We start from the raw sequence: 24,788 nt of genomic DNA, 5'->3' as shown, positions 1-24,788 counted from the left end.
GAGCGCCCATCTTATCGAGATCGAGAAAGGGAAACTCCGGTTCAATGCCTACACGCATTCATCCCATTCAACTTCAATGATTTTTAATTCAACCACTAGTACGTACTTCCATCAAAGGCAGCGTCTATGCAGTGAAGACCGGGGTTTGAGCTAGTCTCCGTTGTCTTTGGATCATTGCGAGGAAGGTGTGTGTCGCTAGAACCACTGATGATAAACCTGAGGCCGTCGATGGAGTACGAGGAAATGTTGTCGGCGCGACTGACGGTTCAGGCCAGTGGTGTTGCCGCGCTTTAAGAACCGGTCGTTGTTCTTCATGGCCACGTGAAAGTTCGGTTTATACTCTCCTCATCCGGAATGGTAACCCTTGAGCTTCAAAAGACGGTCATCCGGATACTTGAAGCAAGGAAGAGGGGGGGATTCCGAGGATCTCACGCCGGCGTTGATGGGAGGAGAGAGGATAACATGCAGTTCTCTCGGGTTGGCCCAGCGAGTCGAAACGTCCTGGTAGAGGTCGTTGAGCGCTTTCATCTTCTTCGCCTCGTCCAACGCGTCCTCAGCCTTCTGGCGTTCCTTGTCCAACTGCCAGGCCGTCCCTCCCCTCAACCGCCCTAAGACGTCCCCCCTCATGATACTTGCCTTGGCTCCGAGTCGATTCGAGGTACATGGTGAACCCTGCACCGCCGCAAGAGCGTGACGTTGTGATGGCACTGGTTTTTGTTCTTACGCTCGAAAGAGCTCGTTCCTACTCTTGTCTGGCGTGAGGACGATGTTAGCGAATCGGTGGACAAGGAAGCAGAGCCTTTTCTTGGTATTTTCCCGCCGTTCGGCAATAAAGAAACCGTCAATGCCCTCAGTGTAAGGTGTAGACTGGGTAGAGAGGCTGAGGGGAGACCGTGCGAAGTGGTACTAGGAGATTCGTGGATTACCAACGGGTGGAGTTGGAAGAGAAGGTTTGGGCGTGAAGGAGCTTGGGACGGGGCCCAGTGGGTCACAACCGAACTCCCTGATCTCGACGTCGACGTCGACGTCGGCTCTTCAAGGAACTTCCTGCACTTAAATTGGAGGCCACGGTCGAGGCCATCATTGCCCCGAGAGAGAGAGACCCGGGGCATCACGCCGATCCGGGGGGGAACGGAACACTTCTTCGATGTACATACCCGATTCGGAAGAGTGGCGTCGGTGCTTCGTCCGCTTCACTTTCATCTGGCATGGATCTCAGGAACTTGATACCCGGGCCTTCACGAGCGTGTGGGTTGCCGGCGGCACGGTCCTCCCGGTTAAGTATAACTGCCACCTCCGGGCCGGCGGGTGCCTCCCACACAGTGGTGCTAGTGCAATAGCATTCCCTCTCAGAGTAAGGCAAGCCTCTCGCCCGGAAGTTGATATGTTTTTGTTATTTACTAATGCATGTTTCATCACCCACTCGCGATGTTCAACACGCCACGGCTTGACCTTTCCATCGATTTTGGCTTGATCCATATCATAACTGGCTGGCGTATGCTCATCCTGCTCAACGCGCCCTGAGATCGAGGATGGGAGTACCTTAGTTCTCTGGGCTAAGCTATCTCCAAGTATCCCCATAATGACCCTCAGCTTCTTCTGGCTACCTGATCCTCTGGATGGGTGTATTGCATCAGGGATAACCATGCACTCGGACAAGTTTGGAGCAGCCAGCCTTCGACTTGTCCAAATTTCTTTGTTGTACAACCAAGTGAAATAAGTAGTCTCGGAGGTGGGACAGAACATGGGATCCATATCAATGTCTTGGCGTATCTCTCTATTCGGGTGTTCAAGTTGTCCAAAGCGGTACATGCATGATCCGGAACATGCTAAGTAGCCAGAATACTCAACACTGTGCCTCGAATCAGTGGTGTCGATACTGCCCTTTGGACCCCTCCATGCCAGCTTCTCGAGTCGGAACACTCAGGGCGTCCTGTTGGTTTCGGCTAGCTGATTGGGATCTTCGCTGTCTCCCCAATCACTTCATGCTGCTACTCTATACTGGCTATGTACTTTCCAGGTGCTTACCTGATATCGAAGAAACGCTTGTACCGAGGGTTCTTCGTTCCGTTGTGCATTCTGTTCACGATCCGAGACCGGGCAATCTAGTTAAAATCCATTTCTTCTCACACAAAGTTGTGAAATACACTTTGAAGCCCTCCTTTTCTCCGGTGATGGAACGTACAGCAATAGTGGTCGAGTATTGTTCCTCGGTGTCTCAAGCCGAGCATCAGTCGTGGCAACCATAAAATGTTGCGGAAATGTTTTCCTTGCTTAGCAATCGTATGTGGCCCTGAGTGAGATTGCCATCGAAGGCACTTGGTTAAGGGGAGTGGCTTGCGAGGGTTACTCACGAGCTCTGTAATGTTTCTCCGTGCCGGAGGGGGATGAGTTGGACTGTCAGCGCATCGGGTGAATTTTCTGACGATTCAGAGCTGGAAGGTACGTGGCCATTTTGATGCACCGGCCCTTTGTGTTGTCCTCAGGGTTATGTTCGGCAAGCGCCAGTACTAGCAAGGAGAAACCCTACTGCATATTAGGCAGGTGACCAGCCTCTCTTTAGGGGGAAGAAGAGCATATACCCTTGTCATACGACGGCTAATCGATCGTTGGAAAACGTTGTATTTATGAATAATATTATCAATACGTCAGTGATAAAACATCGGGAGGCAATTGGTTATATCCGACTTGAATATCCAACGTCAAGGATTTTGTGTTTTGAATATCGGCGCTTTCTGATCCTGGCGCCATGTGACTAGCTTTTAATTATTAAGGGACTTGTTTTGCAGTCACAAACTTGAGCAAACCATGGGCGGTTACTATGATGAGATCGAGATTGAGGATATGACGTGGGACGAAGAGGCGCGAGTTTTTCACTACCCATGTCCGTGCGGCGATCGCTTCGAGATTAGCAAAGCTCAGCTCAAAAACTACGAAGACATCGCCACATGTCCCAGCTGCAGCTTGATCATTCGAGTGATTTACGATCCGGTGAGTGCACTTATCTTCATCTCACGAGTTGAGTTGAATGGTCTGTCCCCATCAGTTCGATTTCGAAGACGAGGAATCGTCTGCGGATGACGAAGAGGGGGCCGAGGAATCCGCTGACAGCGAGGACGAGCCTAAGGAGCAGCATGAGACAGCTACGGAGATTGCTGCCCCTGATAGCGCCAAAATTATAGCCTCCGTTGAGGGGAATTTTGGTAATCTTCATCTAGAAGATAAGCCCCCTGTGGTGGGAGACGACGGGAGCGCACTTGTTGCAGGTAGAGTCATAAAAAATCGTCGAGCCTGATAATCCCTCTCTGAAAAATGAAGTAGGAACAAAGTATGGTGGCGGGACGACGACTTTCGGAAAAGCTGGCCTGCCAAGCACTGAAATGAAGACATGAACACCGAGACTCCTTTATTTTATGGGCTCCAGCACACATTACGAATGTGCGGCACCGTATGGAATTATAATGATGATATGACATCGACCTCGATCGTTCTGTCCATTACAATCCTGCATTGCCTGACCCCCTCATGCCCTTCGTTGAAGTGACACCTTTGCTTCCCCTCATATACCCAATGAGATGGAGCAGTGAAGTCGGTGTCATGCCCTCCATGCGCTTCGCGGCACCCTGTATGGGTACATGGACATTCATCAATACATTGGCAGCCATAGATCTGACTCAACTTACAATACTTGTCGGCCTCAGTCTTGTGAGTCTCTCCCGGACTTCATAGCTAAGCCCCTGTACGTCGCCGTAATTAATGTCGGACGGGAGAGTCATTTCCTCATCTTGCATGAAGACTTTAACGTCATGCGCTTGACGCTTGAGATAAAATCGGTATCGACCTATGGACAAAAGTCCCATTCTTAACTCCCTTGGGAGGTGATAGGTTTAATTCCAACCTTCAATATCCATTCGATCAAGGATTCGCGGATGATATTGAGCCAGCTCCGGTATGATTGGAACGAAATCTCGCGTAGAGATAGTCGGGAAACCCAAGAGGTCGTAAGCACTGTGCAGAGTGAGCCCTTCGTAAGCTGGAAGGACCAAAATAAAAAGTACCTTCGCTGAATCCCATCGGCGGCAACCCTGAAACCTGCGGCATTCCATCCCTTGAGATAAGGTTATCAGTGAAGCGTTCCTATTCTTTTCTTTTCAGACCTGCGAACTTGGGGGCTCAATGTGTGCTGTTCTAACGAAGTTTTGATCCGCTTCAGGTCATCCATTGATTGGACGTACTTCGTCCATCTTCTATCAGAGACAATTCCGATGGTTCGACCTACACTTGCTTTGTGTTCAGCAATGAAACTGAACGATGGAAAGCCAAATAAACCTTTATCGGTGAGTCTCATGTCTGCATTATCTGCTCTGATAGTCATGCGATATTCGCTCCTACTGGTAAACATGCGATACGGTTCTGCGGCGCCCCTCGAGATCAGGTCATCGACCATCACTCCCAAAAAGCCATCCGCTCGCGTTAGTACAAACTGCTTCTTTGGCGATCGATAAAGCGCAGAAAGTCCCGCGTTGGCACCCGCAAGAATGCCTTGGGCGGCGGCCTCTTCGTATCCAGTAGTGCCTGAAAAAAGGATTCACTGCAATCAAGACAATACACGTACGAGCCTTGGCATACCATTTATTTGACCAGCGAGAAACAATCCGGGTATACGTTTCGTCTCAAGAGTTGCTGCACGGTGAAGGTGAACAGAGACCCAAAAATGAGGCCAAGGATCTGACCTTTGAGCTCTCGAGCATCGATACAGTCATATTCGACACCGTAACCTGGTCGAATCATATTGACATTTTCAAGTCCCGGAATGGTACGTAGCATTTGTTCTTGCTTATCCGCTGGGAGAGTACAGGATATACCGTTCGGGTATATCACATCTACGATCCCCACTTCGAATTATGAGAGATCAATAAGTCATGAAATCCAAGGCGCACCTGAGTGGTAGCCTTCTGGTTCCAACCATACTGTATGCCCGTCTTTTTCGGTGAACCTGATGACTTTGGACTCTATCGATGGGCAGTATCTCGGGCCTAAACATAAAGCTAATCAGAATTTACATGCAAAAGGCAAAAATGATACCTTTAACGGTCTCTCTGATATGGATGCTAAGATGTAGGTTATCTCGAATTATCCTGTGGGTTTCAGGAGTAGTCCGTGTTCGATAGCAAGATACTTGATTATGCTGCGAATTAAAATTATCTCTCAGCAAAGCGACTCCTAGAACACAAAAATATATTAAACCTCGTTAGCGGCACGATCAGTAAGATACGAGAACGGTATAACGTCCGAATCGCCCTTTTGTTCTATTATTTGTGGATGATTCCAATCTATGCTGTTTTTCTCCAAGCGAGGGGGTGTCCCTGTCTTCAGTCTTCCAAGCTGAAATCCAGCCTTTCTCAAAGAAGCGGATAGGCCTTCTGGTGGAGACGCCGGGTCATTGATGCGCCCAGATGGGTAGGCTACAAGGCCAATATGAATCTCGCCGGAAAGGAAGGTACCTGTGGACAAGACCACCGACGAGCACTTAATTTCCTCGCCGGTGTCTACACCATCGCAGAAATCAGTGTGAAGCTCCGCACTTCGACCAAGGTCGCAAATCTCACCAAGACGGACACCGGCAACTTGGGCCCAAACCGGTGGTTTGAAGGGATTGGGATTGTCTAGGGCGGCATTCCCTGTGTCATGGGGAATAGATGGTTGATCCCAGAGTAAGTCGTGCACGCTGGCTGCCCGGATATCGAGGTTCGGATAATTAAACAATATTTCTTGCATGTGCTTCTTGTATAACTTCCTATCGATTTGGGCGCGAAGACCCTAATGTAGAAAATGGGTGGTTATGTACGTAGAGACAGAAAGCACACATTTCCTCTCACCCATACTGCAGGACCTTTGGACCTATTTAATATGTGGAACATTATCCCCGCTTTGTCTGTTAAGCTGACGTCAGGCAAAAGCCACCCTTAATGAAGTAATTGATCAGATACCAGCAACCCGACCGCACACGCCGTCTAGTGCGTCTACTTCCCGAACCAATGTGCCCTTTCCCACTCCTCCAAACGAAGGATTACAGCTCATTTCGCCAATAGTATCGAGTTTCTGGGTAAGGAGAAGCGTTCGAGCCCCGGTTCTAGCTGAAGCTGCAGCAGCCTCACATCCCGCATGTCCACCGCCAATGACGCATACTGTGGGAAATCATCAGCAAAGCAAGGGTAATTATCCAGGCGACCGACGTGATGACGGACCACGATACTTTTCTGACGAAGATTCTACTTCACCCACGTTCGGTCCAGGGTAGATTGAATGGATTGCAAAGCCGCGCTTCATTACAATTCGAGATGCACCCGTGCCTTTGCCTAACCATGATGGACGCCGAGCATGTCGCCCAGGGGATAACATGCCAGTTCTTCACTCTTGAGCGGTTATGACAAAACCATACGCACAAAGGACTCCCCGATGTCTCTGATATGGGGAAGACCCAAACCCAAGCTAGTGTAAAAGCTTGCAGTTGGTAGGCAGGATCACAGCCCCTACTAAAGTAGATGCAGCTAGTCGGGCAGCTTTTTTGGCACGAGCGTGGGAACTTCTTGTCAGAAATTAACGGGTCACGAGTTCCGCCTTGTTGCAAACGGTGACGGTCGGATTCGTTTGGAGACTTCAGAGCCTCTCAGATTATACAATGGTGATGGTTTAGTTACTGCATGTTATGCATCAAGCTTCGCTTTGAGTGACAGCAGGATGCTGTAGAGAAATATCAATCCAACTATTTCAGCAAAAGGGGTAGGAACAGTAGGCAGGATCCCAGTATATAGGAACAGGGGAGACGGGGCAACGATGGTCACAGCTGCATGAAGCGCAAAGAGATGACAACGTAAAACAGGGTGAGAGGGGGAGTGAACAAGCAATATGCCCAGAGGACCGTTCGATTGAAAAGTCTTTCAAACGTGTCCCCGGACAAGGTTTGTATAATCTGAGCCAGCGCCAAAGCAGGTGGTGATGTTATCAACAGGACAATTGATACGGCAAATACGGGACTGCAGAGAAGGAATGACATAAGCAATTCATGATATTTGGCTGCAGGGATGACTCACTCTTTGAATAAATCAAGCACCTCATACGCCGCCAGCGCAGCCATCGGTGGCAGGATGATCAAAGGTGTTACAACCATCCGAGCCAAGCATGAGACAATTACAGTGGTCGTCTCCCCCGGAGTGGTTCTGTTTTCTGATCTCTTCTTGCGCGAATTTGAGAAATGTGCCCAAAAATCAAAAGTACAGGTCTTGAATATTCTTTTCGCAGATGCGACAAAGGTGCTGTGAACGAGGTCCGGTCGTTGCTCCGGGACCCTATGGATCAATCCTGTCAATTCGGAAGGTTGCTCTAGGTCTGGCGGGGAGCAATCTTCCGCTTCTGTGTCGCTTTCCTGAGCTCGGGGCTCATTAGGGAGGACTGGGGATAGTACAGACTCGTCGTAAAAACACGCCCCCAACGTTAACATGGTGATAGGGATCGAACACGCGCCAGCACTTTCTAGGAAGCCCCTCACGGGTGGAACGTCTTCCATCAAAAAATGCTGCACGGGGGGGATGAGTACAACAAGAAATGCAGCAAGTGAAGCATACAAAGGGAACGTTGCAAACTCGTGAACTTTCTTCAGGAATGTTAATAATCCTCTCTGTGTTCGGCGGGCACGAGAATGCCATATGCTTGACGATGGCGACGTGATAGTTTGGAATGAGAGTTGAGGGTGATCGCTTCCCCACCCATCCTCTGATTCACGGTGCGGTCTAGGTGGATCCTGGCTCCGAGAGGCGACCGCCGCTGGGCCATCGACTTGGGCTGGTTGGGTTGGGGGAAGTGCGACTTCCAGCAAATCAGGTGGAACCATCGAGGATCCTTCGGGGCGTGTACCAATGTTTTGCCCGAGAGCACTTTGGGTGAGTTCATCTTCCTCTTGGGTTAGCAAATGAACTCCGTACGACCAACGAGCCTAATATCCAGTCAAGAGGTTGGCTATGGCAGGAGAATTAGGAAGGCCGGTGCATACCATCGTACCGAGATTTGCGTAAAGAATCATATACCCTAATCCTCTCCCAAGCATCGAATTAATGTTGTCATCCGGGCCCCAGCTGAGACCTTTGATGTTGAACACCATACTCTGTATGAGCGCAATCGGCAATGAATTGGTATTGCTGAACATCGAGGCCGCCATACAAAAGTTGCGCTGAGATCTCTTCAGGCGCAACATAGTGCTTATGATCGACGCGACCACCCCGGATATGACAATCGCCACTACGAAAATAATGGGGATAATCCACAGTTCCTTGAGCTTTTGCGGCGTGAGCGAGAAGGCCACTTTGGAAAATAGCAGACAGGGGGTGAAGAGCCAGATATTGATTACGTTCATTTTCTTCTGGGTAAGTTTGTCGAGAACCCCTTTGCGGGCCAATGCCCTGTCCAAGCCGACAATTGTGTTTTAGTTTTGGGTTAAGATTAGCGAGCACGCACCAACCGCTGAAACACATAATGAATACTTCCAAAATGGACTAACACCACCGTCTATGCTTAATGCGCATACGAGCTGACAGACCGCCGCTTCACTCACCTCAAAAACCGTGAGTAACAGTAACCCATACGCACTATCGGGCTTCATGATGCCTGTGAAGATGACTGTTTTTCGTAATTTCCAACATCTTGGTGGATCATCGGGATGGCCCGAGCCTGGTAACCGCCCAACATTTGCAGGATTGACAAATTAAGTTCCTCACCCAGATAATACTGAAATAATGGTGGCCACCAAACGAGCACCTTTCATTTCTACTGGATAAGCCCAAGGCTGAAAGGAGAGACAGCGATCAGATCAATAATGGCATAATCAAGGTGCAGAAAAGTTCATGGAAATGGTAAGTCCACGAAGAAAAGCATTATGTTACGTAATCTCCGGTTTGGGACCTCGATGACTGGGCTGGATGACAGGGTAGCACTGCCACATCATCGTGAGGTCGAGCGAAATACTGAAATTCCTGTCCGATGGTATTGACCCAGACTCCTACCCAGTCGGTCTGTTCCGAATTTCCGAAGTTTAACCGCAACTTCAAGACAACTGGCATGTTAGAAGTTACGGCCCGACGCCACTGGCGGTCCCCGGACCGTATATTCACGCTTTGAGAGCTTTGGGAAGGAGGCGCTTTTGGGGCGATCGACGGTGAACACAATGTTGCTTTCGGCCTTTGTTTTCACGCTTTGACTACTGCTCATGTTTCACTTCAGTGGCGTAGAACTCACCCTAGATGTATATAAGGACAGGATGTCTCGTGCTGCTCAGATTAACATGGCAACCCGCTTCGGCGGTTCACTCGCAGTCCAGAAATGAAGAGAGAAAAATAACTAAAACAGGTGGCAGGTGCCTGGTAACCTGCAAAATATTCCGGTTCGGTCCATACATACATGTGACTCGCATTTCAACATCTTTGTTGAGAACAGTTAAGATCGTGCTTGTATGACATAGTCGCTATTTCAGAGAGAATCGAAGCAGGTGAGGAGAACCTGATGATTTCCAGAGCCTTTTGTGCATGCTGGAACACATGGCGAAGCTTAGGACACAGTCTGATCATGGCCATGCAGTGTGAAGGGTAGGATCAACCGTTGTAGTCGGGAATCAGACAGAATTTTTAGAAAACGCTGTAACAAAACAAACCTCGTCCTTCCAAGGCTCCGATATCGCCATAGCCACTCGGTTGTCGTGAATAAATGTTGATATTTCAGTAGCACAGAGAGTCTCTCAGATCATACAATGGTATAGTCACTGTATCAAGCCTCGCTCTGAATGACGGCTGCAGGGTATCATTCTAATCATCTCAGCGGTACAGGGAGAAGGGGTAACGATGGTCACAGCTGCATGAATCGCAAAGAAATGACAACGTAAAACAGGGTGAGAGGGGGAGTAAACAAGCAGTATGCCCAGAAGATCGTTCGATTGAAAAGTCTTTCAAACGTGTCCCCGGACAAGGTTTGTATAATCTGGGCTAGCGCCAAAGCAGGCGGTGATGCTATCAACAGGACAATTGATACGATAAATACGGGGCTGCAGAGAAGGAACAAAATAAGCAATTCATGATATTTGGCTGCAGGGATGACTCACTCTTTGAATAAATCAAGCACCTCATACGCCGCCAGCACAGCCATCGGTGGCAAGATGATCAAAGGCGTCACAACCATCCGAGCCAAGCACGAGACAATTACAGTGGTCGTCTCCCCCGGGGTGGTTTTGTTTTCTAATCTCTTCTTGCGCGAATTCGAGAAAGATGCCCAAAAATCAGAAGTACAAGTCTTGAATGTTTTTTTCACAGATTCAGTGCGGGTGCTGGGGACGAGGTCCGGTCGTTGCTCCCTATGCACTAATCCTGACAATTCGGAACGTTGCTCTGGGTCTGGCGGGAAGCAGTCTTCCGCTTCCGTGTTGCTCTCCTGGGTTCGGGGCTCATTAGGGGGGACTGGGGATAGTACAGAGTCGTCATAAAAACACGCCCCCAGCACTAACATGGTGATAGGGATCGAACATGCGCCAGCACTTTCTAGGAAGCCCCTCACGGGTGGAACGTCTTCCATCAAAAAATGCTGCACGGGGGGGATGAGCACAACAAGAAATGCAGCGAGTGAAGCATACAAAGGGAACGTTGCAAACTCGTGAACTTTCTTCAGGAATATTAATAATCCCCTCTGTGTTCGGCGGGCACGAGAATGCCATATGCTTGACGATGGCGACGTGATAGTTTGGAATGACAGATGGGGATGATTGTTTCCCCATCCATCCCCCGACTCGCGCTGCCGTCTAGGCGAATCCTGGTCTCGGGAGGCGACCGCCGCTGGCTTTTGGACTAGGGCTCGGTGGGTTGGAGATAGGGGTCGAAGTTCGACTTCCAGCAAACCAGGTACCACCATCAAGGATCCTTCGGGGCGTGCACCAATGTTTCGCTCGAGTGCACTTTGGGTAAGTTCATCGTCCTCTTGGGTTAGCAAATGAACTCCGTACGACCAACGAGCCTGTCATAATATCCAGTCAAGAGGTTGGCTATGGCAGGAGAATTAGGAAGGCCGGTGCATACTATCGTACTGAAATTCGCGTAAAGAATCATATACCCTAATCCTCTCCCGAGCATCGAATCAATGTTGTCATCCGGGCCCCAGCTAAGACCTTTGATGTTGAACACCATACTCTGTATGAGCGCAATCGGCAATGAGTTGGTATTGCTGAACATCGAGGCCGCCATACAAAAGTTGCGCTGAGATCTCTTCAGGCGCAGCATAGTGCTTATGATCGATGCGACCATCCCAGATATGGCAGTTGTCATTACGAAAATTATGGGGATGGTCCACAGTTCCTTGAGCTTTTGCGGCGTGAGCGAGAAGGCCACTTTGGAAAATAGCAGACAGGGGGTGAAGAGCCAGATATTGATTACGTTCATTTTCTTCTGGGTAAGTTTGTCGAGAACCCCTTTGCGGGCCAATGCCCTGTCCAAGCCAACAACTGCGTTTCAGTTTTGGGTTAAGATTGAGCAGCGAGCACACACCAGCCACTGAAACACATAATGAATACTTCCAAAATGGACTGACGCCATCGTCTACGTTTAATGCGCATACGAGCAGACAGACCACCACTTCGCGCACCTCAAGAACGGTGAGCAACAGTAACCCATACGCATTATCAGACTTCATGGGTCTTTACCGGTGAGGAAAGCCTGCGAAGATGGCTGTTTTTCGCAAACTCCAACATCTTGGAGCCTCTCATCGGGATGGCCCGAGCCAAAATTTGACAAATTAATTTGCAATGCGTTCCTGATTGGGGTCACCTAGATGATATAAGGGTGGCCGCCAAACGGTCACCTTACACGTTCTGCTGAAGAAGTCCGAGGCTGAAAAGAGAGGGAGAGACAGGGATCAAATCAATATGGCATAATCAAGGTGCAGAAAAACTAGTCCACGAGGAAAAGGTGGGCGGGGAACAGGGAACGGGAGCACCCAACCAGGAACCCTGCTAGGCAGGTGACCAGCCTCTCTTTACTTAACGGGAAGGAACCCCACGTAGGGAGTGACGTAGACACTCCACGGTACCACGCATACTCAGGCACGACTAAAAACCAGACATCACAACCCAGAGGACCTTGTCACCCCGATCACGCCAACCAGACAGCCTTACCTTGCACATATTGCAGATGTAATAAGTCAGGCTAGCCGTACTGCCACGTACAAACGCGGCCGCGGGGTAACAATACAGAGTACAACAACCGGGGACCACATTCTGGAGATTATACCAGTAAAACAGGAGTGAAGCCAAAGAAAGCGTGACTTGTATCACAAAAGAGGAAAGAGCATCACGTACAAATTATAACGTGGAAAAACAAAATAAAAATAAGCACACGTAATTTCTTTTTACTAATAATGATGCTACGTTCCGAAGTTGCACCAGATAAACAGCACTCCAAGTCAGAAAGAGCATCCGCTTCACAATTCTTAACCAATGTCCTCTCATGCAAGCGCTGCCAAGCCGCTTACAGGAGTGCGCATGGATGATGAGAGGACACCGCTCCTTTCTGGCTCGAATGAGCAGTCAGCGCTCCTGGGATCAACTTCCGCCACGAAGGACAATCAAGCAACGGGCGCTGATGGACCTGCTGGGGACAGGGCTAGAGATGAGGAGGGAGTCGTCGCTTCCATCCGAGGACTTGCAGCAGAACAGAAGGCGTCTCGGGCGTCCATCGCCTGGAAAATTGTTCTTACCTTGTCATGCGGGGTCCTACTAGGCATCATCATAAGTGCTGGTGTCAGTTCTCGGCCTGGAGTTAGTCGGTATCACAGGCTCATTGGCGACATATCGAGGCTGACCTGTGGATTCACAGTTTAATTTTGGAAAAGCCCTAAAGAAAGCCCTCGGAGGTGGTCTTAGTGGAGCTCTCGGTGAGCTATCCCTATGATCCCGATGGAACCAAACAATTAACACAGGCTATAGCCATGGTGCTGCAGGTGTTTATCTTCATGCCGTTGCGTACCATAATGAACTATCAGGTGAGCCTGGGATTATGCACACTCCTGCAAAACCCTAACATCATCGTAGTATCGGTTCGGAAAGCCCTTCTGGGTCGCGGCGACAACTCTCTTCGCTGAAGGAGGATATGGCCGTTATTATCAGGGGATAAGTGCAGCGATCATTCAAGGTATGTATAGAGCCCTGGTCAGGAATACCCGCCACCGAAGTTGACCGCGCTGGTTCAAGCCCCTGTATCCCGGTTTGGGGACACTGCGTCGAATACCTTCATTTTCGCAGTTCTCAAATCAAGTCCAACCCTAGACGCACTCCCATCCCCCATTAAGAGCTTCTTAGCTGCTATTTTTACTGCCATGTTCCGCATAATACTCACACCCATCGACACTGCCAAGACAACTTTACAGGTACAAGGTGGGAATGGCTGGAAGGTACTGAAAGTCCGAGTGCGAATGTACGGGATCGGTAGTTTATGGTATGGCGCTGTTGCGACTGCCGCCGCCACTGTTGTTGGATACTTCCCTTGGTTCGGCGTCGTAAGATTTCTCCCGCTCATCCCAATCTTGGGTATTTACATTGATTTCCCAGTACAATCTCTTGGACGTCAATCTTCCGCGGCATCATAATTTTCACCAACTCCTCATCCGACAAACTGCAATTGGGTCCTGTGCCTCTCTTGCCTCAGATACTGTTTCGAACTCTCTGCGGGTGGTCAAGACATACCGACAAGTAAATGAGACCCAAGTGTCATACTGTAAGCATCTCCGTACTTAGTGCCCCTATTCTGAAATTCCGTGTAGCCGAAGCCGCCAAAGCCGTCATCGCGATCGACGGGTTGCGAGGGCTTTTCTTCCGTGGTCTCGGGACAAGATTGTTAGCAAACGGGTGTCAAAGTATCACGTTCAGTATTTTGTGGAAACTGTTTATGGATCTGTAGGTTGCCGTGAATTTGTTTGGCTGTCGTACCTCATCTGATCTCACAGGTGGAATAAAAATTCGCAAAGGCCCCTGGTAGAACTATAAAACAACTGGAATCCGACTTAATTCAGTGATTCGATTCAAAATGCATTCCAATGCCCAAACGTTGCGTGCTTTGATATAGATGGATTTCTTCATCTAAACGGATAGACGCTGAGCATTAGGCTCGTCAATTTTCACGAGGTTGCCCAGTATATATAAATCATTTCTGAGTGACAGGGTTGTTTTCAGCTTCGATCTGTGGCTCAAAGACTAGGGCCCATGGTGTGCTTGCAGGTGGTAGGATAGCTTCATCAGGAATCAAATTATCATGCCTTTATTAAGAGGTCCATAACTAAGGAAGAGTATTCGAGGCGATCTGAGAGCGGCGGAACCTAATTGGGCAGCAGTAATCGTATCTCTGAGCTTCCGAGAAAGCCACCGAAGCAAAGGTCGGATCGAAGAGTCACCGGCTGCACCGCGTGCACCCCGCCCTTCTATTCCAGAGTTGCATGGCAACAATAGACGTTTTGGAGCCATTATCCGATCTCCGAGTCCCAAGCGTCCCCCTCGTTTGTGACTGGCTCACCACAACTTTATGGCTCAAAACACCTGATCACCGTGGTTGGGATATGCTTAGGAGTCCATGGAATAGCTTAGTAAAGTGCGTGCGACAGTGCGTGGGATCCCGCTGATGATTCTCAGCCAACTTCGTGCCATTAGGAGATGGCTGGTAGGTATCAATGAATCTACAGGGGATGGGAATGGTACAACGCATCTATAAGCTAGTCCCCAGGCAGGTTACCGGCCTCCGTGGGTCCCGATAGGTCGTACGCTTGGGCAGATTACTAGTCCCTGTATGATAAAGACTGTAGTACCTAAGCGCAACCTTTGGACGTCTAACGTATCTAATATAGAGACCGGAGTCCTGCCTACGTATACAGAATGTTCACGTAGAGATGAAGAGGAAGTGACTTCTTTAGTTATCGAGGCTTTGAATGAATTGGTGATACAACGGTGGGGTGCGTTTGGGCACGTATTTAATCACGTAGCATTATGTGGGCGGGTAAACTTATGTAAGCTACGGAAACCTGACATGTGGCTGTGCCTCCACGTAGACTCTGCGCTGCCGCAATCAACATGTCCTTCCTTGACGCAATCCTCAGTCCTCTCCGTTGCATCCAAGACTATGCCAAAGTAATAGCTGACGCAGATGTCGACTGGAAGAATCTTGTCGTGCTTTTTTCATTGGGCGTCTACGTCTTGGAGACCTATCTTCTGTGAGTTTTATGGTCGAATTTATTAGAGTGGCGGCGGTACGAAGGTCATGGCACTTCTAAAGGAGCAGACAATATCCCTATTACTCAAGGGAGGCTCCTCCCCCTGCTCTATCCCAGCATTTTCCAGGGGAGACGTTCCAGAAGTCGCAGAACTATGGCCGAGACAAGGCGCGGTTTGCGTTTGTCTACAGCGCGTTTGGTGAAATCCTGGGGATAGGACTGATATATGCCGGCGCCCAAGTCTGGGCTTGGAAAATCGCTGGGGAGTGGTTGACAAAGTGGGGCTACGTTGGATACGAGGTACGTTGCAATGCTACAGCGCATGCCAAGTTGGTGAATCCCTTTCAATCTAGATACCTCAGTCAATCCTTTTCATGGGTATACTTCTCCTTGCTTCGGCCATACCTTTCTTGCCACTGTCGTATTATCAGACATTCGTTCTTGAAGAAAAGCACGGATTCAACAAAATGAATGTCAGACTGTTCATCACCGACACCCTCAAGGGTTGGGCCCTCACATTTTTCATCGGGAGTCCCTTTTTAGCCGGTTTTCTGTGGATAATTCGTTGGGCCGGAGACGGATTCATTCCCTGGCTGATGTCATTCTTGTATGTCTTTCGTCTCCGTATACGCACCGTTGTCTTACAGTCGTGCGATCTAGAATTGCCTTCCAGCTTGTTATGGTGGTCCTTTATCCTACTGTGATCCAGCCTTTGTTCAACAAGCTTTCGCCCTTGCCACAAGGTCCTCTTCGGACTCGCATCGAAGCGCTGGCGTCCCGGCTTAAATTCCCCCTAACGGATCTTTATGTCATCGATGGTTCAAAGCGAAGTGCTCACTCTAATGCCTACTTTTATGGTCTTCCATGGAGCAAGCATATAGTAATCTACGATACGCTGATCAAACAAAGTGCCCCAGAAGAGATCGAGGCAGTGTTAGGTATGGTTGAATAACTACGACTTTACCCAGCGTTAAACATTCTGTTTGGACAGCGCATGAACTTGGCCACTGGTGGTACTCGCATCCCCTCAAACTGATGATCATCTCAGAAGTCCACCTTCTTCTCCTCTTTTCTGCCTTCCCAGCTTTCCTCCAATCCGCGTCGTTGTTAACATCTTTCGGATTCCCAACCTCCGTTGCTCGTCACCCCCCAATCATTATATCATTCATGCTTTTCCAAAATCTTTTTACCCCAGTCGAAGCGCTGTTGACCATGGCAATGAATGCCGTTAGCAGATATTTCGAGTGGCAAGCCGACAAGTTCGCTTTTGAACAGGACGTTTCAGATAATGATGAGAAGGCTGCGACAGAGGGTAAAGACGGTTCTACGGATGGTGTTGCCGCTGATGACATGGGCGAGAGGCTCGCCAAAGCACTTATTGGACTGCACAAGGAGAACCTATCGTCAGTTTGGGTTGACTGGCTGTAAGTATCGGCCTTGTCGACCAGTTGCCGTAATCTTTTAATCTTGTCTTCTAGTTACTCCGCATATCACCACTCGCATCCCACGCTTCCAGAAAGGTTAAGGGTGATGGACGATCTTCGAAGTCAGAAGAATCTTCGTGAGGGAGCTTCGGCCAAGAAGGAGCTGTAAACTACAGGACAAAACCAGTATTAATGCTAGTTAATAGTACTATGTAGGCGATGTTCAATATGAGTTTCCGCACTCATTTTCACACGTCTCGGTATCAGCCGAAAGAATCCAGCCGTGTTTTTGTATTTTGGGCCTGCGCTTTCCCGGCAGCTTCGCATCTCTGCGAGGACGCGTATAAGATGCCGGCGGCCCAGTCCTCGTCCTCTGGCGACTCTCTAGTATCGCATGCTCAATCCTTTGTATCTGAGAACAAGAAGGCTGTCGCAGTTGGCGTGACAGTTGCCGTCATAGCGGCAGGAGCAACAGGATACTACCTCTACACAACTAAACCGAGAACAAGAGGGGACTCCTCTGCGGAAAAGGGGAAGAGTGACACTGATTCAGGGAAGGGTGGTGTAGGGGGTGAGAAAAAGAAGAGAAAGCATAAGAGCAAGGTTGGCGAGAAAGATGGACCAATTCTGGAGGAACGGACGCCTAAACCCCCGGCTCCCGAAGAAAACAAAGTGACCGAAGCAAAAGAGGGTGAGCGTTTATGCCCATTACAAGAATTCTCTCCCCTGTTGTTGATGTATGGGCTACAGAGGATGTACCAAAATTCACCCAAGCCGAGATTGAAGCGCTATCGAAAGAGGTCAGATGGAAATCGTGGTCAACTGAATGGACCAGGGCTTATTTTGCCTTTAGGATCGTCTTTCAACGGCAAACTCTCTAAAAACCAAGGGGAATACTGCTTACTCCGCAAGGAATTTCGTCCGCGCTGTCGAGTATTACACCCAAGCAATTGAGATTTCGCCTTCCCCGGAAGCAGTTTACTTCAGTAATCGTGCAGCATGTGTGCATTTTTTCCCCTTTTGTTTTGTTGTGGGTGATTAGGCCGTGATGTTAATTAACCCATTTTCTTTTAGGTTACGTCAATTTTTCGCCACCCCAATATGAGCTAGTAGTTCAGGATTGTGATGAGGCCCTCAAGCGCGATGCGAAGTACATAAAAGCTCTCAACCGCAGGGCAACTGCCCTGGAAGCTTTGGGACGGCTCCACGAATCACTACGAGGTGGGCCATTCATCATTGCGGGTTGAATGCGAACGGTTTGTGTAATCATTTACTCCACCATCAGATTTTACGGCGGCAACGATATTTGATAAATTCCAAAATGACGCTACCAGCGCATCGCTTGAACGCGTTTTAAAAAAAGTTGCACAGAGAGAAGCCCAAGAAACCATGGCCGTTCGTGTTATCCGAGCGATCTCCGTATTTGCCACGCCAACAGACTTATTTTAGAAACGTGAGCCACGACTACCTTCCTTTGCTTTCATTCATGCCTACCTTGCCGCATTCCGTCCGCGTAAGTCATGTTATCTCGACACCTCACCGAAGGATGAACGTTGCTTCCCGCAGGACCGTTACCGGAGCTACCTGCGGCCCGCACACAAGGAGACCAGACACTCGTTCACGCCCATCAAGCATTAGAAGCACAGGACTATGCCCATGCCTTTACACTTGCCAATGAGTCGATCGAGCAAGGGATATCAGAGTCTTGGGACGTTGGCAAAGCTCAAGCTTTTACTCTGCGTGGGACCTTCAAGTCAGTCGAAAGAATCCTTTATTTTTCTTTGCACTTAATTGACCAAGGGTTCAGATTCTTGATTGGAAAATCCCAGGATGCCAAGGCTGATTTCGAGGCTGCACTAGCGCTTGTGCCGACTTTTATCCCTGCTTGGGTGAAGATTGCCAGCGTTCACATGGAACTTGGTGACACCGACGCTACTTTCCGTGCCTTTGAGGAAGCTATTAAACACGCGCCAAATGATGCGGACACTTACTATCACCGTGGACAGGGTGAGTTATTATGCTACATTCCTCCCCGATATCAAATAACCCGGCTTATACCAACAGTGAACTTCATCATGCAGCAGTTCAAAGAAGCTGAGGGGGATTACATTAAATCTTCGCAACTAGACCCCAACTTCGTTTTCAGTCATATCCAGTTGGCCGTCGCTCAATATAAAACCGATCAAGTTGGAGCAGCCATGGCAACCTTTAGGAAAACAATGAAAATGTTTCCTCATAAGAGCGAACCCCTTAACTACTAGTAAGGCACCTGTAGATGCTCAGCTCACGGCGTCAAGCGCTGACGGTGTCCAAGTGGCGAACTATTGCTTGACCAGCAGCGGTTTACAGATGCTGTTGAAAAGTTCGACAGAGCTATCGAGATCGAACGAAAGAAGTGAGCTAATTGTCTAGCTTGACACCTTTGAAACACCATGCTTATATCCTCGATCGAAGAAAACCAATCAACGTTCTTCCAATGGTTAACAAAGCCCTCGCTCTTTTCCAGTGGAACAATGACATTCTCGCAGCGGAGGCGTTACTGAAAGAGGCACTTAAGATTGACCCGGAATGCGATTCTGCACTTGCCACTCTCGCGCAGCTTACTTTACAGCAAAGCAACCTGGAGGAAGCCATTGTACTTTTCGGCAGGCATGCGGAGTTGGCAAGAACAGAAGCCGAGCTCGAACAGGCATTGACCTTCAAATATGTGGGTATTGTCGTTACTTTACTTTACTCCCTCACTCAGTGATTTTAATCCAGGCTACACAAGCTCAGCTTCAGTTCATTAAAGATTTCCCTGACATGGCTTCACAGCTTAGCATGCTAGCCCGCTCTATGCAAGGTGTTGCTTGAGACATCTACTCTATTACAACCCGAATTCGCACACGGGCGAGTTCATTATTTGTGGCCCACTAGTTGCTTGATTAATTGGCATCTATCTCCCCCGTCACCTATCTATCCCGCTGTATCTATGTTCATCTTCATTCGCTACAACAATGCATCCCACTCCTAGGGCATTTGCCAATTCAGCCATCATTCTGATGTGCAGCACGTTAACAATGGTTGGTTCTCCTGCTGTAAGTTGGGTTCTACAGTTCATTGGTCGGTCCGCGTTTTCTTCGCTAGCAATGTCGATCCTATGTTACATCTTTTGCTTTATGGTGAATTCTGTTCGTTGATTGTTTGATTTGGAAGTTCTGCCAAGGAAGCCTGACGCACGGTCATCCACCTCCCATCGTCCTGTCCACCATGAGCGGACTTAGAAATCAATCCAACTGACTCAACTCGAGGCTCCCGTTGGGTTTTAATGCTATTCCGCTTGCCCGGTCACACATATGCAGAAGCCAAGCATATGCGTCAATGCAGGCGGATCTATTTGCCATGCATGGAAATCCCTCCGTTGCTCTGGGTTCGACCGCGGTCGCCTTGGTACCCTGCTAAGCTTTTTGTCAAGCTTTCTGTTCTGCCCTGGCTACTATTTTTTCCCTCATTCAAATAGCGAAGCAAATTATTGGCGCTAATTGAGCACGTCTGCGTAGAATGGGTTCAATTTAGTACTGCCAGCCAACCTCCAGCCCGGTGTCTGTCAATCTGGGGCTTAACTAGTTGGGGTCACAGTCGTAAACATAACTTTGAAGAGTCCATGAGCACCGCTCTTGTAGAGAATAGTGACGAGTATGTGAAACGAAGAATTGTACTCATGAATCAAATCACAACTGAACAAAGGTGTATTGCAGAAGAGTCACGAAGATGTAGGAGGGTACCGCATGAGGGCAAAATCCTTAGGGATCGTTGTAAGAGGTATACACACGTGAGTAACTAGGAAACCAAGAAATTTGAGGGCAGATTTATCAAATATGCATGACAACAGGTATCAATGGCGGCCAGAAGCAGTGGAGAACAAACAGGTTGGTCTGAAAGTGGTGACCGGCGAAAGCAAGATGAACAATGAATCAGCAGACGAGACCTTGAAGTATAGAATAGAAAATGGTTTATTTGCGGTGCAGGTGTGCGGGCTGCGCTGTGGATATCACATCATTTCACGGAAAATTTCATTCCATGGATCCGTACTCCGAATTGTTCCAGCACTGCCATCTTCTGTTGTACTTCCGATCACAGTGGGTGGGGCAGTAACATATGATGAGGGCGCCTCGCTGATGTCAGTATGAGCGACACTTTGCGAGACAGTCTGCTGGGACTCCGTGGTGGCACGTGAGACTGAAGGACGCACCGTCCGCCCGGTACGTCCGACATCAGGCACTTGGAGGTTTGATGAAGATGGTAGGGGCAGTTCCTGTGGTGGCGCACTAGTCCTAGGTACATCATCCCAATCTATGCTCACGGATGGTGGGATTCCAAAAGTATTATCATGCGCATCGGCTTGACGTGCGACTGAGCTTGCTCTGGAGCGTGAAGATGGAGAAGCTGAAGCGGCCCCTGCTTGTGATGACGGTGACGATGACGAACCCTTCCGGGATCGGCCCATGAGGGAGATAGCCCTTGAACGACTAGTCGAGGGCGACGAAGGGGGCCGGCTCCCTTCTTGGGCTGAGCCGAAAGAGGTACGACGGAGCGAAACTAGGCTCTGGGCACGAAGGCGAAGAGCTCCTAACGAAGACTTTGGGCTAGGAGCAGAGGACAGCAGCCCAACCGAGTCTTCTTTCTCAGCTTCCTCGATGGAACCTCGTGCCTCCGCATGATCTTCTTCCTCCAACTGATGGTCATTGTCGTCAGTACCTTGCACCGGCGGTAAGGGAATCGCAACGCCAAATGTTTGGTCCGTAACGCTGATTGTGCGGTTACGATGGCGAAGGGATTCCGAACTCCGGGGAGACGAAGGCAGGGATGGAGCCGTACCCGCTCGACGTCTACGATAATCCGATCCCGCTGATGGATGACGTGGAGGTGGTGGCATCATTGGACTCAGCGGACTGCCCGCTGACGATGAAGGTTCAGCAGAAGCAAGGACAGATTGGCCTTGGGACGACGCAGACAAGGCTCGAGACGATGACGAGCGAGGCAGGGGGGAACCTTGTGAATGGGTGGATGGTGAACGGGAACCGGACAAATAAGCTGGAGACAGTGGTTGACCGAGGCTCGACAGGGACTGAGATGCGCGTCCGTTCATTGGTTGCTGAGACTGGGATACTTCCCCTGTCAGATCTTCCTGCAGGTGAGTCGCCGAGACCGGAGACTCCACTAGCTGATCATCTATCTCATCGCTATCCCGCACCACGAAACCCTCCAAGCCATAGTCCTTTTCAGATCCAGAGGCCGATGAGTGGGTGCTTGGCATTGACCGCCTGGGAGAGGGGATTGGACGAGACTGAAGAGGGAACGGGGGAGCTGGTGGACTGGTGGCAGCGGTGGGCATAGGGAAAAATGGAAATGGGAGAGACAAGATAGGCCCACTTGATGATGGTCCCGTAGAACCGTAAGCAGGCTTGGAAGGGTCTACCATCGGCACAAGACTTTGTAGATTGGCAGCTGGCAGCGGCGGAACGAGTGATGAGGAGCCGAAGACTGTAGAGGAACCAGCGGGGGAAGTAAATATATCGCTATCAAGGACACTGCGTCTTGTCCCGGAGTGCTGACCGGGTGTGGCAGTCGGCTCATCTGCCTTTTGCTCGCCATCATCAGGCACATGTGCATGAGCTGACCCCAATGCAAGGGCGGTAGAAAGATCCACCGTTAACGGTGGCGAATCAGAAGTCCTTGAAGCGAACCTATTCTCTGCCATTGGTTGTTGCGAATGACGTTGGTCCTCGACTGATGATGTCCGGCGCTTGACACGATTTGTGAGGCAGAACTCGTACGCTTCTCGGATTCGAGTGATAGTGAATGGCAACCACGCCCAACGCTCGATGAGACGTTCATTACGCGTCCGTGACGCATAAAATCCCTTCTCATCATCCTCTTCTTCCCATCGGTACCGAGGACCACAAATCCCTGCGCATGCTTGCCCGCTCGTAATCCATAGCCCGACCCTGTCAATGGCAATGAGTGACGCAGTCTACCAATAGCTAATCAGAACCTACCAGCTGATGAGAAGTACCATCACTCTCCACAATGTCCATACAGCATTAGCAATAAGGGATCCCCTAGCATACGAAGTCAATAGGCCTTGCCCATTGAAGAACGTGGTATCTCTGCCAACCGGAAGCTCCCCATTATCCGCCACTGCACGGGCAGTTGGTCCCGAGAATGCAAACAGTGCTGCTAAACAGAGAGCTGCACGAGGGAGGAGAAGGACAACAGTTGGTAAATTCTGTGAGTACCAGTAGCACGTCTCCGCAATACCATCTCGCCAACTGCCATTCCGTTCTGGGATGAAAGCGCTGGCACGTATGTACTGAAGGAAACAGAAGGTCGAGTATGAAGTCATCGAGGCGAGGTTAAAGGCGGGAGCAGATAGATAAATGGATAAAATTAATGGTCGCTCTTTATTATGTTTGGATCAGAACAGAAATACAGACATGTAAACAAGGGATCAATGGGCTTACTTGTACGCCATTGGCGATAAAACGAATAAAGAAGCTCGTAACTAGGTAATTATCGTTTTAGTTGCAGCCCCACAGAAACAGCGAGGCTGCCCTCTGCAGCAAGGGAACTCACCCAATGAATATGATGAACAAATAAACAAAATAGCAGGCTATATAGGCTGCAAAAGCTAGTGCCCAGCCACGACCTGATGCAGGGACACCAAGTGCAGCAGGCGTGGGATGTTTGGCAGCTCTAAAAAAATGGGTCAATGTTTAGAAAACGCATGTAAACAAAGGCAAGGAAGTCACTAACTGAAGCAAGATGTATGCTGCGTTAAAATCCAAATAAGATTGAAGGGGAATATGCACAAAGACCATAACGGGAAAGAGGTAGAAGTATATGTGATTGAGCAAGGAAGGATTGCGCATTATTCCAAGATGAAGGCCGTTTGCTCTGAATCGAGGTCGATGCCCATCTGCCGCAACATCTGGGATAGAGGGGGTTGGAAACGTTGGTGCGGTGGTGTCGTTTGGGGCTGCCACTTTGGGTGTGTGTGCCAAGCTTGCTGAACGGTTGATAAGGCCAGAACCAACGCCTCGGCTTCTAGGCGCCGTCAGGATGCGCACCGATCTGGGGGTAGGGTCCCGGCCTTCGGAATGAGGCCGTCGGGTCCCTGAGCGTGCAGGGGTGGTGGGGGACTGCATGGTATGGTCAGGAGACACTGCTGACGAGCCCTCCGCACTGGAACGAACTTCCCGTTCGGCTGCTGGGGATCCAGCGCCAGTGTTAGTTGAAGATGCAGGCACAGGAGGATGGGGGCGCCTAGGCAGCCAGGACGGGTATTCTGACGACTCCAGGGAAAAGCGATCATCTGGTGCAATGATAGAAGATGACGGACGGGGTCCTTGAGAAGCAATGCGCTCGTTTTCGATAGCTGCTACTTCAGCAGGGTATAGATTCGTAGAGCCTCGTCGTGGGTTGCGTTCGTTGGACATGCGTGGCGTAAAGCAAATTTTCAGCGCTCACTCAGCGCGTTCCTTGGGTTCGTAAACAGCTCGTCAACGAGTAATAGCCAATTCGTTATTTATGGGATTTTTCTGGCACTGCTCTGGCTGATGCAGAGCGCGAGTATTTACTCGATTAGATGAAATACGCGCCGCCTCGTGTTTGGTGCACACTTGCCTCGTGTTCTGCTCGAGGAAGGAAAGGTGAACTAAAATGAACGCGGACTTTGAGTTTAAAATCCGCAAGAAAACCCGTGCACAGCCACACGTCACAGCTGTCTCAGAATGGTTCCCACGCCTGCTGAGTGGCCCAGCTTCTTTTGAGTCTACTGCGTGAACATTCACTCTCAGACTCCACTGGGAGGGGCTTGACGTGGCTCAGGGCTGCCTGTATCGGCTCACAACCCAAGTTATCTTGTCTCTGGTGGCTGGGGCTCCAAGAGATGTCCGCCCGAGATGCGGCGGTTTGGCTCCGCGGCAGTGGTAACACATCGATATTCTTACACGTCTCTTTTCACCCTTTCTCCACTACCTCTTTCACTCATGCACCTTTTTCCTGTGACACGGCTTTTGTCCATGCCTATCTTTCACGACAAAG

General features: G+C 49.6%; 10 protein-coding genes across 10 annotated transcripts; 4 read left to right on the top strand and 6 right to left on the bottom strand.

The window, feature by feature from the left end:
* Window positions 1-14: 14 nt before the first annotated feature.
* EI90DRAFT_3088053 (uncharacterized protein) lies at window positions 15-783 on the bottom strand (the record flags this gene model as incomplete). Its single annotated transcript, XM_039062251.1, has 1 exon — window positions 15-783. A coding segment is annotated over exon 1 (245 nt), but the record flags the coding sequence as incomplete, so codon positions are not given.
* Window positions 784-921: 138 nt separating this feature from the next.
* EI90DRAFT_342130 (uncharacterized protein) lies at window positions 922-2,106 on the bottom strand. The gene has a single exon (XM_039067505.1). The coding sequence runs from the start codon at window positions 1,810-1,812 to the stop codon at window positions 1,216-1,218; it is 597 nt and encodes a 198-aa protein (XP_038908929.1). The 5' UTR covers window positions 1,813-2,106; the 3' UTR covers window positions 922-1,215.
* A 679-nt stretch (window positions 2,107-2,785) lies between these two features.
* EI90DRAFT_3088045 (uncharacterized protein) lies at window positions 2,786-3,442 on the top strand. Its single transcript, XM_039062250.1, has one exon. It carries the CDS (start codon window positions 2,809-2,811, stop codon window positions 3,079-3,081), a length of 273 nt encoding a protein of 90 aa, XP_038908928.1. The 5' UTR covers window positions 2,786-2,808; the 3' UTR covers window positions 3,082-3,442.
* On the bottom strand, window positions 3,159-6,588 carry EI90DRAFT_3159133 (glucose inhibited division protein A-domain-containing protein). Its single transcript, XM_039066219.1, has 14 exons — window positions 6,249-6,588; window positions 5,991-6,188; window positions 5,880-5,935; window positions 5,610-5,820; window positions 5,248-5,549; window positions 5,086-5,188; window positions 4,941-5,036; window positions 4,734-4,883; window positions 4,630-4,683; window positions 4,166-4,575; window positions 4,059-4,108; window positions 3,899-4,008; window positions 3,684-3,841; window positions 3,159-3,623 (listed from the first exon to the last, which is right to left on the bottom strand). The coding sequence occupies exons 1-14, from the start codon at window positions 6,400-6,402 to the stop codon at window positions 3,498-3,500; spliced, it is 2,178 nt and encodes a 725-aa protein (XP_038908927.1). The 5' UTR covers window positions 6,403-6,588; the 3' UTR covers window positions 3,159-3,497.
* Window positions 6,589-6,642: 54 nt separating this feature from the next.
* EI90DRAFT_3282620 (membrane transport protein-domain-containing protein) lies at window positions 6,643-8,534 on the bottom strand. The gene is made up of 4 exons (XM_039066907.1): window positions 8,512-8,534; window positions 8,051-8,456; window positions 7,095-7,993; window positions 6,643-7,037 (listed from the first exon to the last, which is right to left on the bottom strand). Exons 1-4 carry the CDS (start codon window positions 8,526-8,528, stop codon window positions 6,842-6,844), a joined length of 1,518 nt encoding a protein of 505 aa, XP_038908926.1. The 5' UTR covers window positions 8,529-8,534; the 3' UTR covers window positions 6,643-6,841.
* A 1,357-nt stretch (window positions 8,535-9,891) lies between these two features.
* On the bottom strand, window positions 9,892-11,590 carry EI90DRAFT_3021861 (membrane transport protein-domain-containing protein; the record flags this gene model as incomplete). Its single annotated transcript, XM_039057708.1, has 4 exons — window positions 9,892-10,087; window positions 10,145-11,046; window positions 11,109-11,514; window positions 11,574-11,590. 4 exons carry the CDS (start codon window positions 11,588-11,590, stop codon window positions 9,892-9,894), a joined length of 1,521 nt encoding a protein of 506 aa, XP_038908925.1.
* A 1,113-nt stretch (window positions 11,591-12,703) lies between these two features.
* On the top strand, window positions 12,704-14,346 carry EI90DRAFT_3088015 (mitochondrial carrier). The gene is made up of 8 exons (XM_039062249.1): window positions 12,704-12,845; window positions 12,900-12,957; window positions 13,010-13,065; window positions 13,115-13,214; window positions 13,274-13,578; window positions 13,631-13,796; window positions 13,843-13,975; window positions 14,026-14,346. Exons 3-8 carry the CDS (start codon window positions 13,012-13,014, stop codon window positions 14,063-14,065), a joined length of 798 nt encoding a protein of 265 aa, XP_038908924.1. The 5' UTR covers window positions 12,704-12,845; window positions 12,900-12,957; window positions 13,010-13,011; the 3' UTR covers window positions 14,066-14,346.
* A 750-nt stretch (window positions 14,347-15,096) lies between these two features.
* Window positions 15,097-16,944, top strand: EI90DRAFT_3088013 (peptidase family M48-domain-containing protein). The gene is made up of 6 exons (XM_039062248.1): window positions 15,097-15,279; window positions 15,342-15,579; window positions 15,633-15,886; window positions 15,940-16,217; window positions 16,271-16,703; window positions 16,758-16,944. The coding sequence occupies exons 1-6, from the start codon at window positions 15,140-15,142 to the stop codon at window positions 16,870-16,872; spliced, it is 1,458 nt and encodes a 485-aa protein (XP_038908923.1). The 5' UTR covers window positions 15,097-15,139; the 3' UTR covers window positions 16,873-16,944.
* On the top strand, window positions 16,620-19,873 carry EI90DRAFT_3293903 (mitochondrial outer membrane translocase receptor TOM70). The gene is made up of 13 exons (XM_039067405.1): window positions 16,620-16,915; window positions 16,971-17,394; window positions 17,454-17,503; window positions 17,557-17,704; window positions 17,778-17,924; window positions 17,989-18,098; window positions 18,153-18,216; window positions 18,270-18,456; window positions 18,511-18,710; window positions 18,768-18,963; window positions 19,018-19,098; window positions 19,158-19,410; window positions 19,464-19,873. Exons 2-13 carry the CDS (start codon window positions 17,052-17,054, stop codon window positions 19,554-19,556), a joined length of 1,872 nt encoding a protein of 623 aa, XP_038908922.1. The 5' UTR covers window positions 16,620-16,915; window positions 16,971-17,051; the 3' UTR covers window positions 19,557-19,873.
* An 860-nt stretch (window positions 19,874-20,733) lies between these two features.
* EI90DRAFT_3021858 (uncharacterized protein) lies at window positions 20,734-24,181 on the bottom strand (the record flags this gene model as incomplete). Its single annotated transcript, XM_039057707.1, has 5 exons — window positions 20,734-22,690; window positions 22,742-23,144; window positions 23,207-23,247; window positions 23,319-23,438; window positions 23,499-24,181. 5 exons carry the CDS (start codon window positions 24,179-24,181, stop codon window positions 20,734-20,736), a joined length of 3,204 nt encoding a protein of 1,067 aa, XP_038908921.1.
* Window positions 24,182-24,788: the final 607 nt, after the last annotated feature.

The sequence above is a fragment of the Cantharellus anzutake genome, assembly GCF_015039405.1.
Source record: "Cantharellus anzutake strain C23 chromosome Unknown EI90scaffold_130, whole genome shotgun sequence".
NCBI classification, from domain to species: domain Eukaryota; kingdom Fungi; phylum Basidiomycota; class Agaricomycetes; order Cantharellales; family Hydnaceae; genus Cantharellus; species Cantharellus anzutake.
The sequence above is the reverse complement of the archived record's forward strand: the minus strand, read 5'-3'. Positions and strand labels throughout refer to the sequence as shown.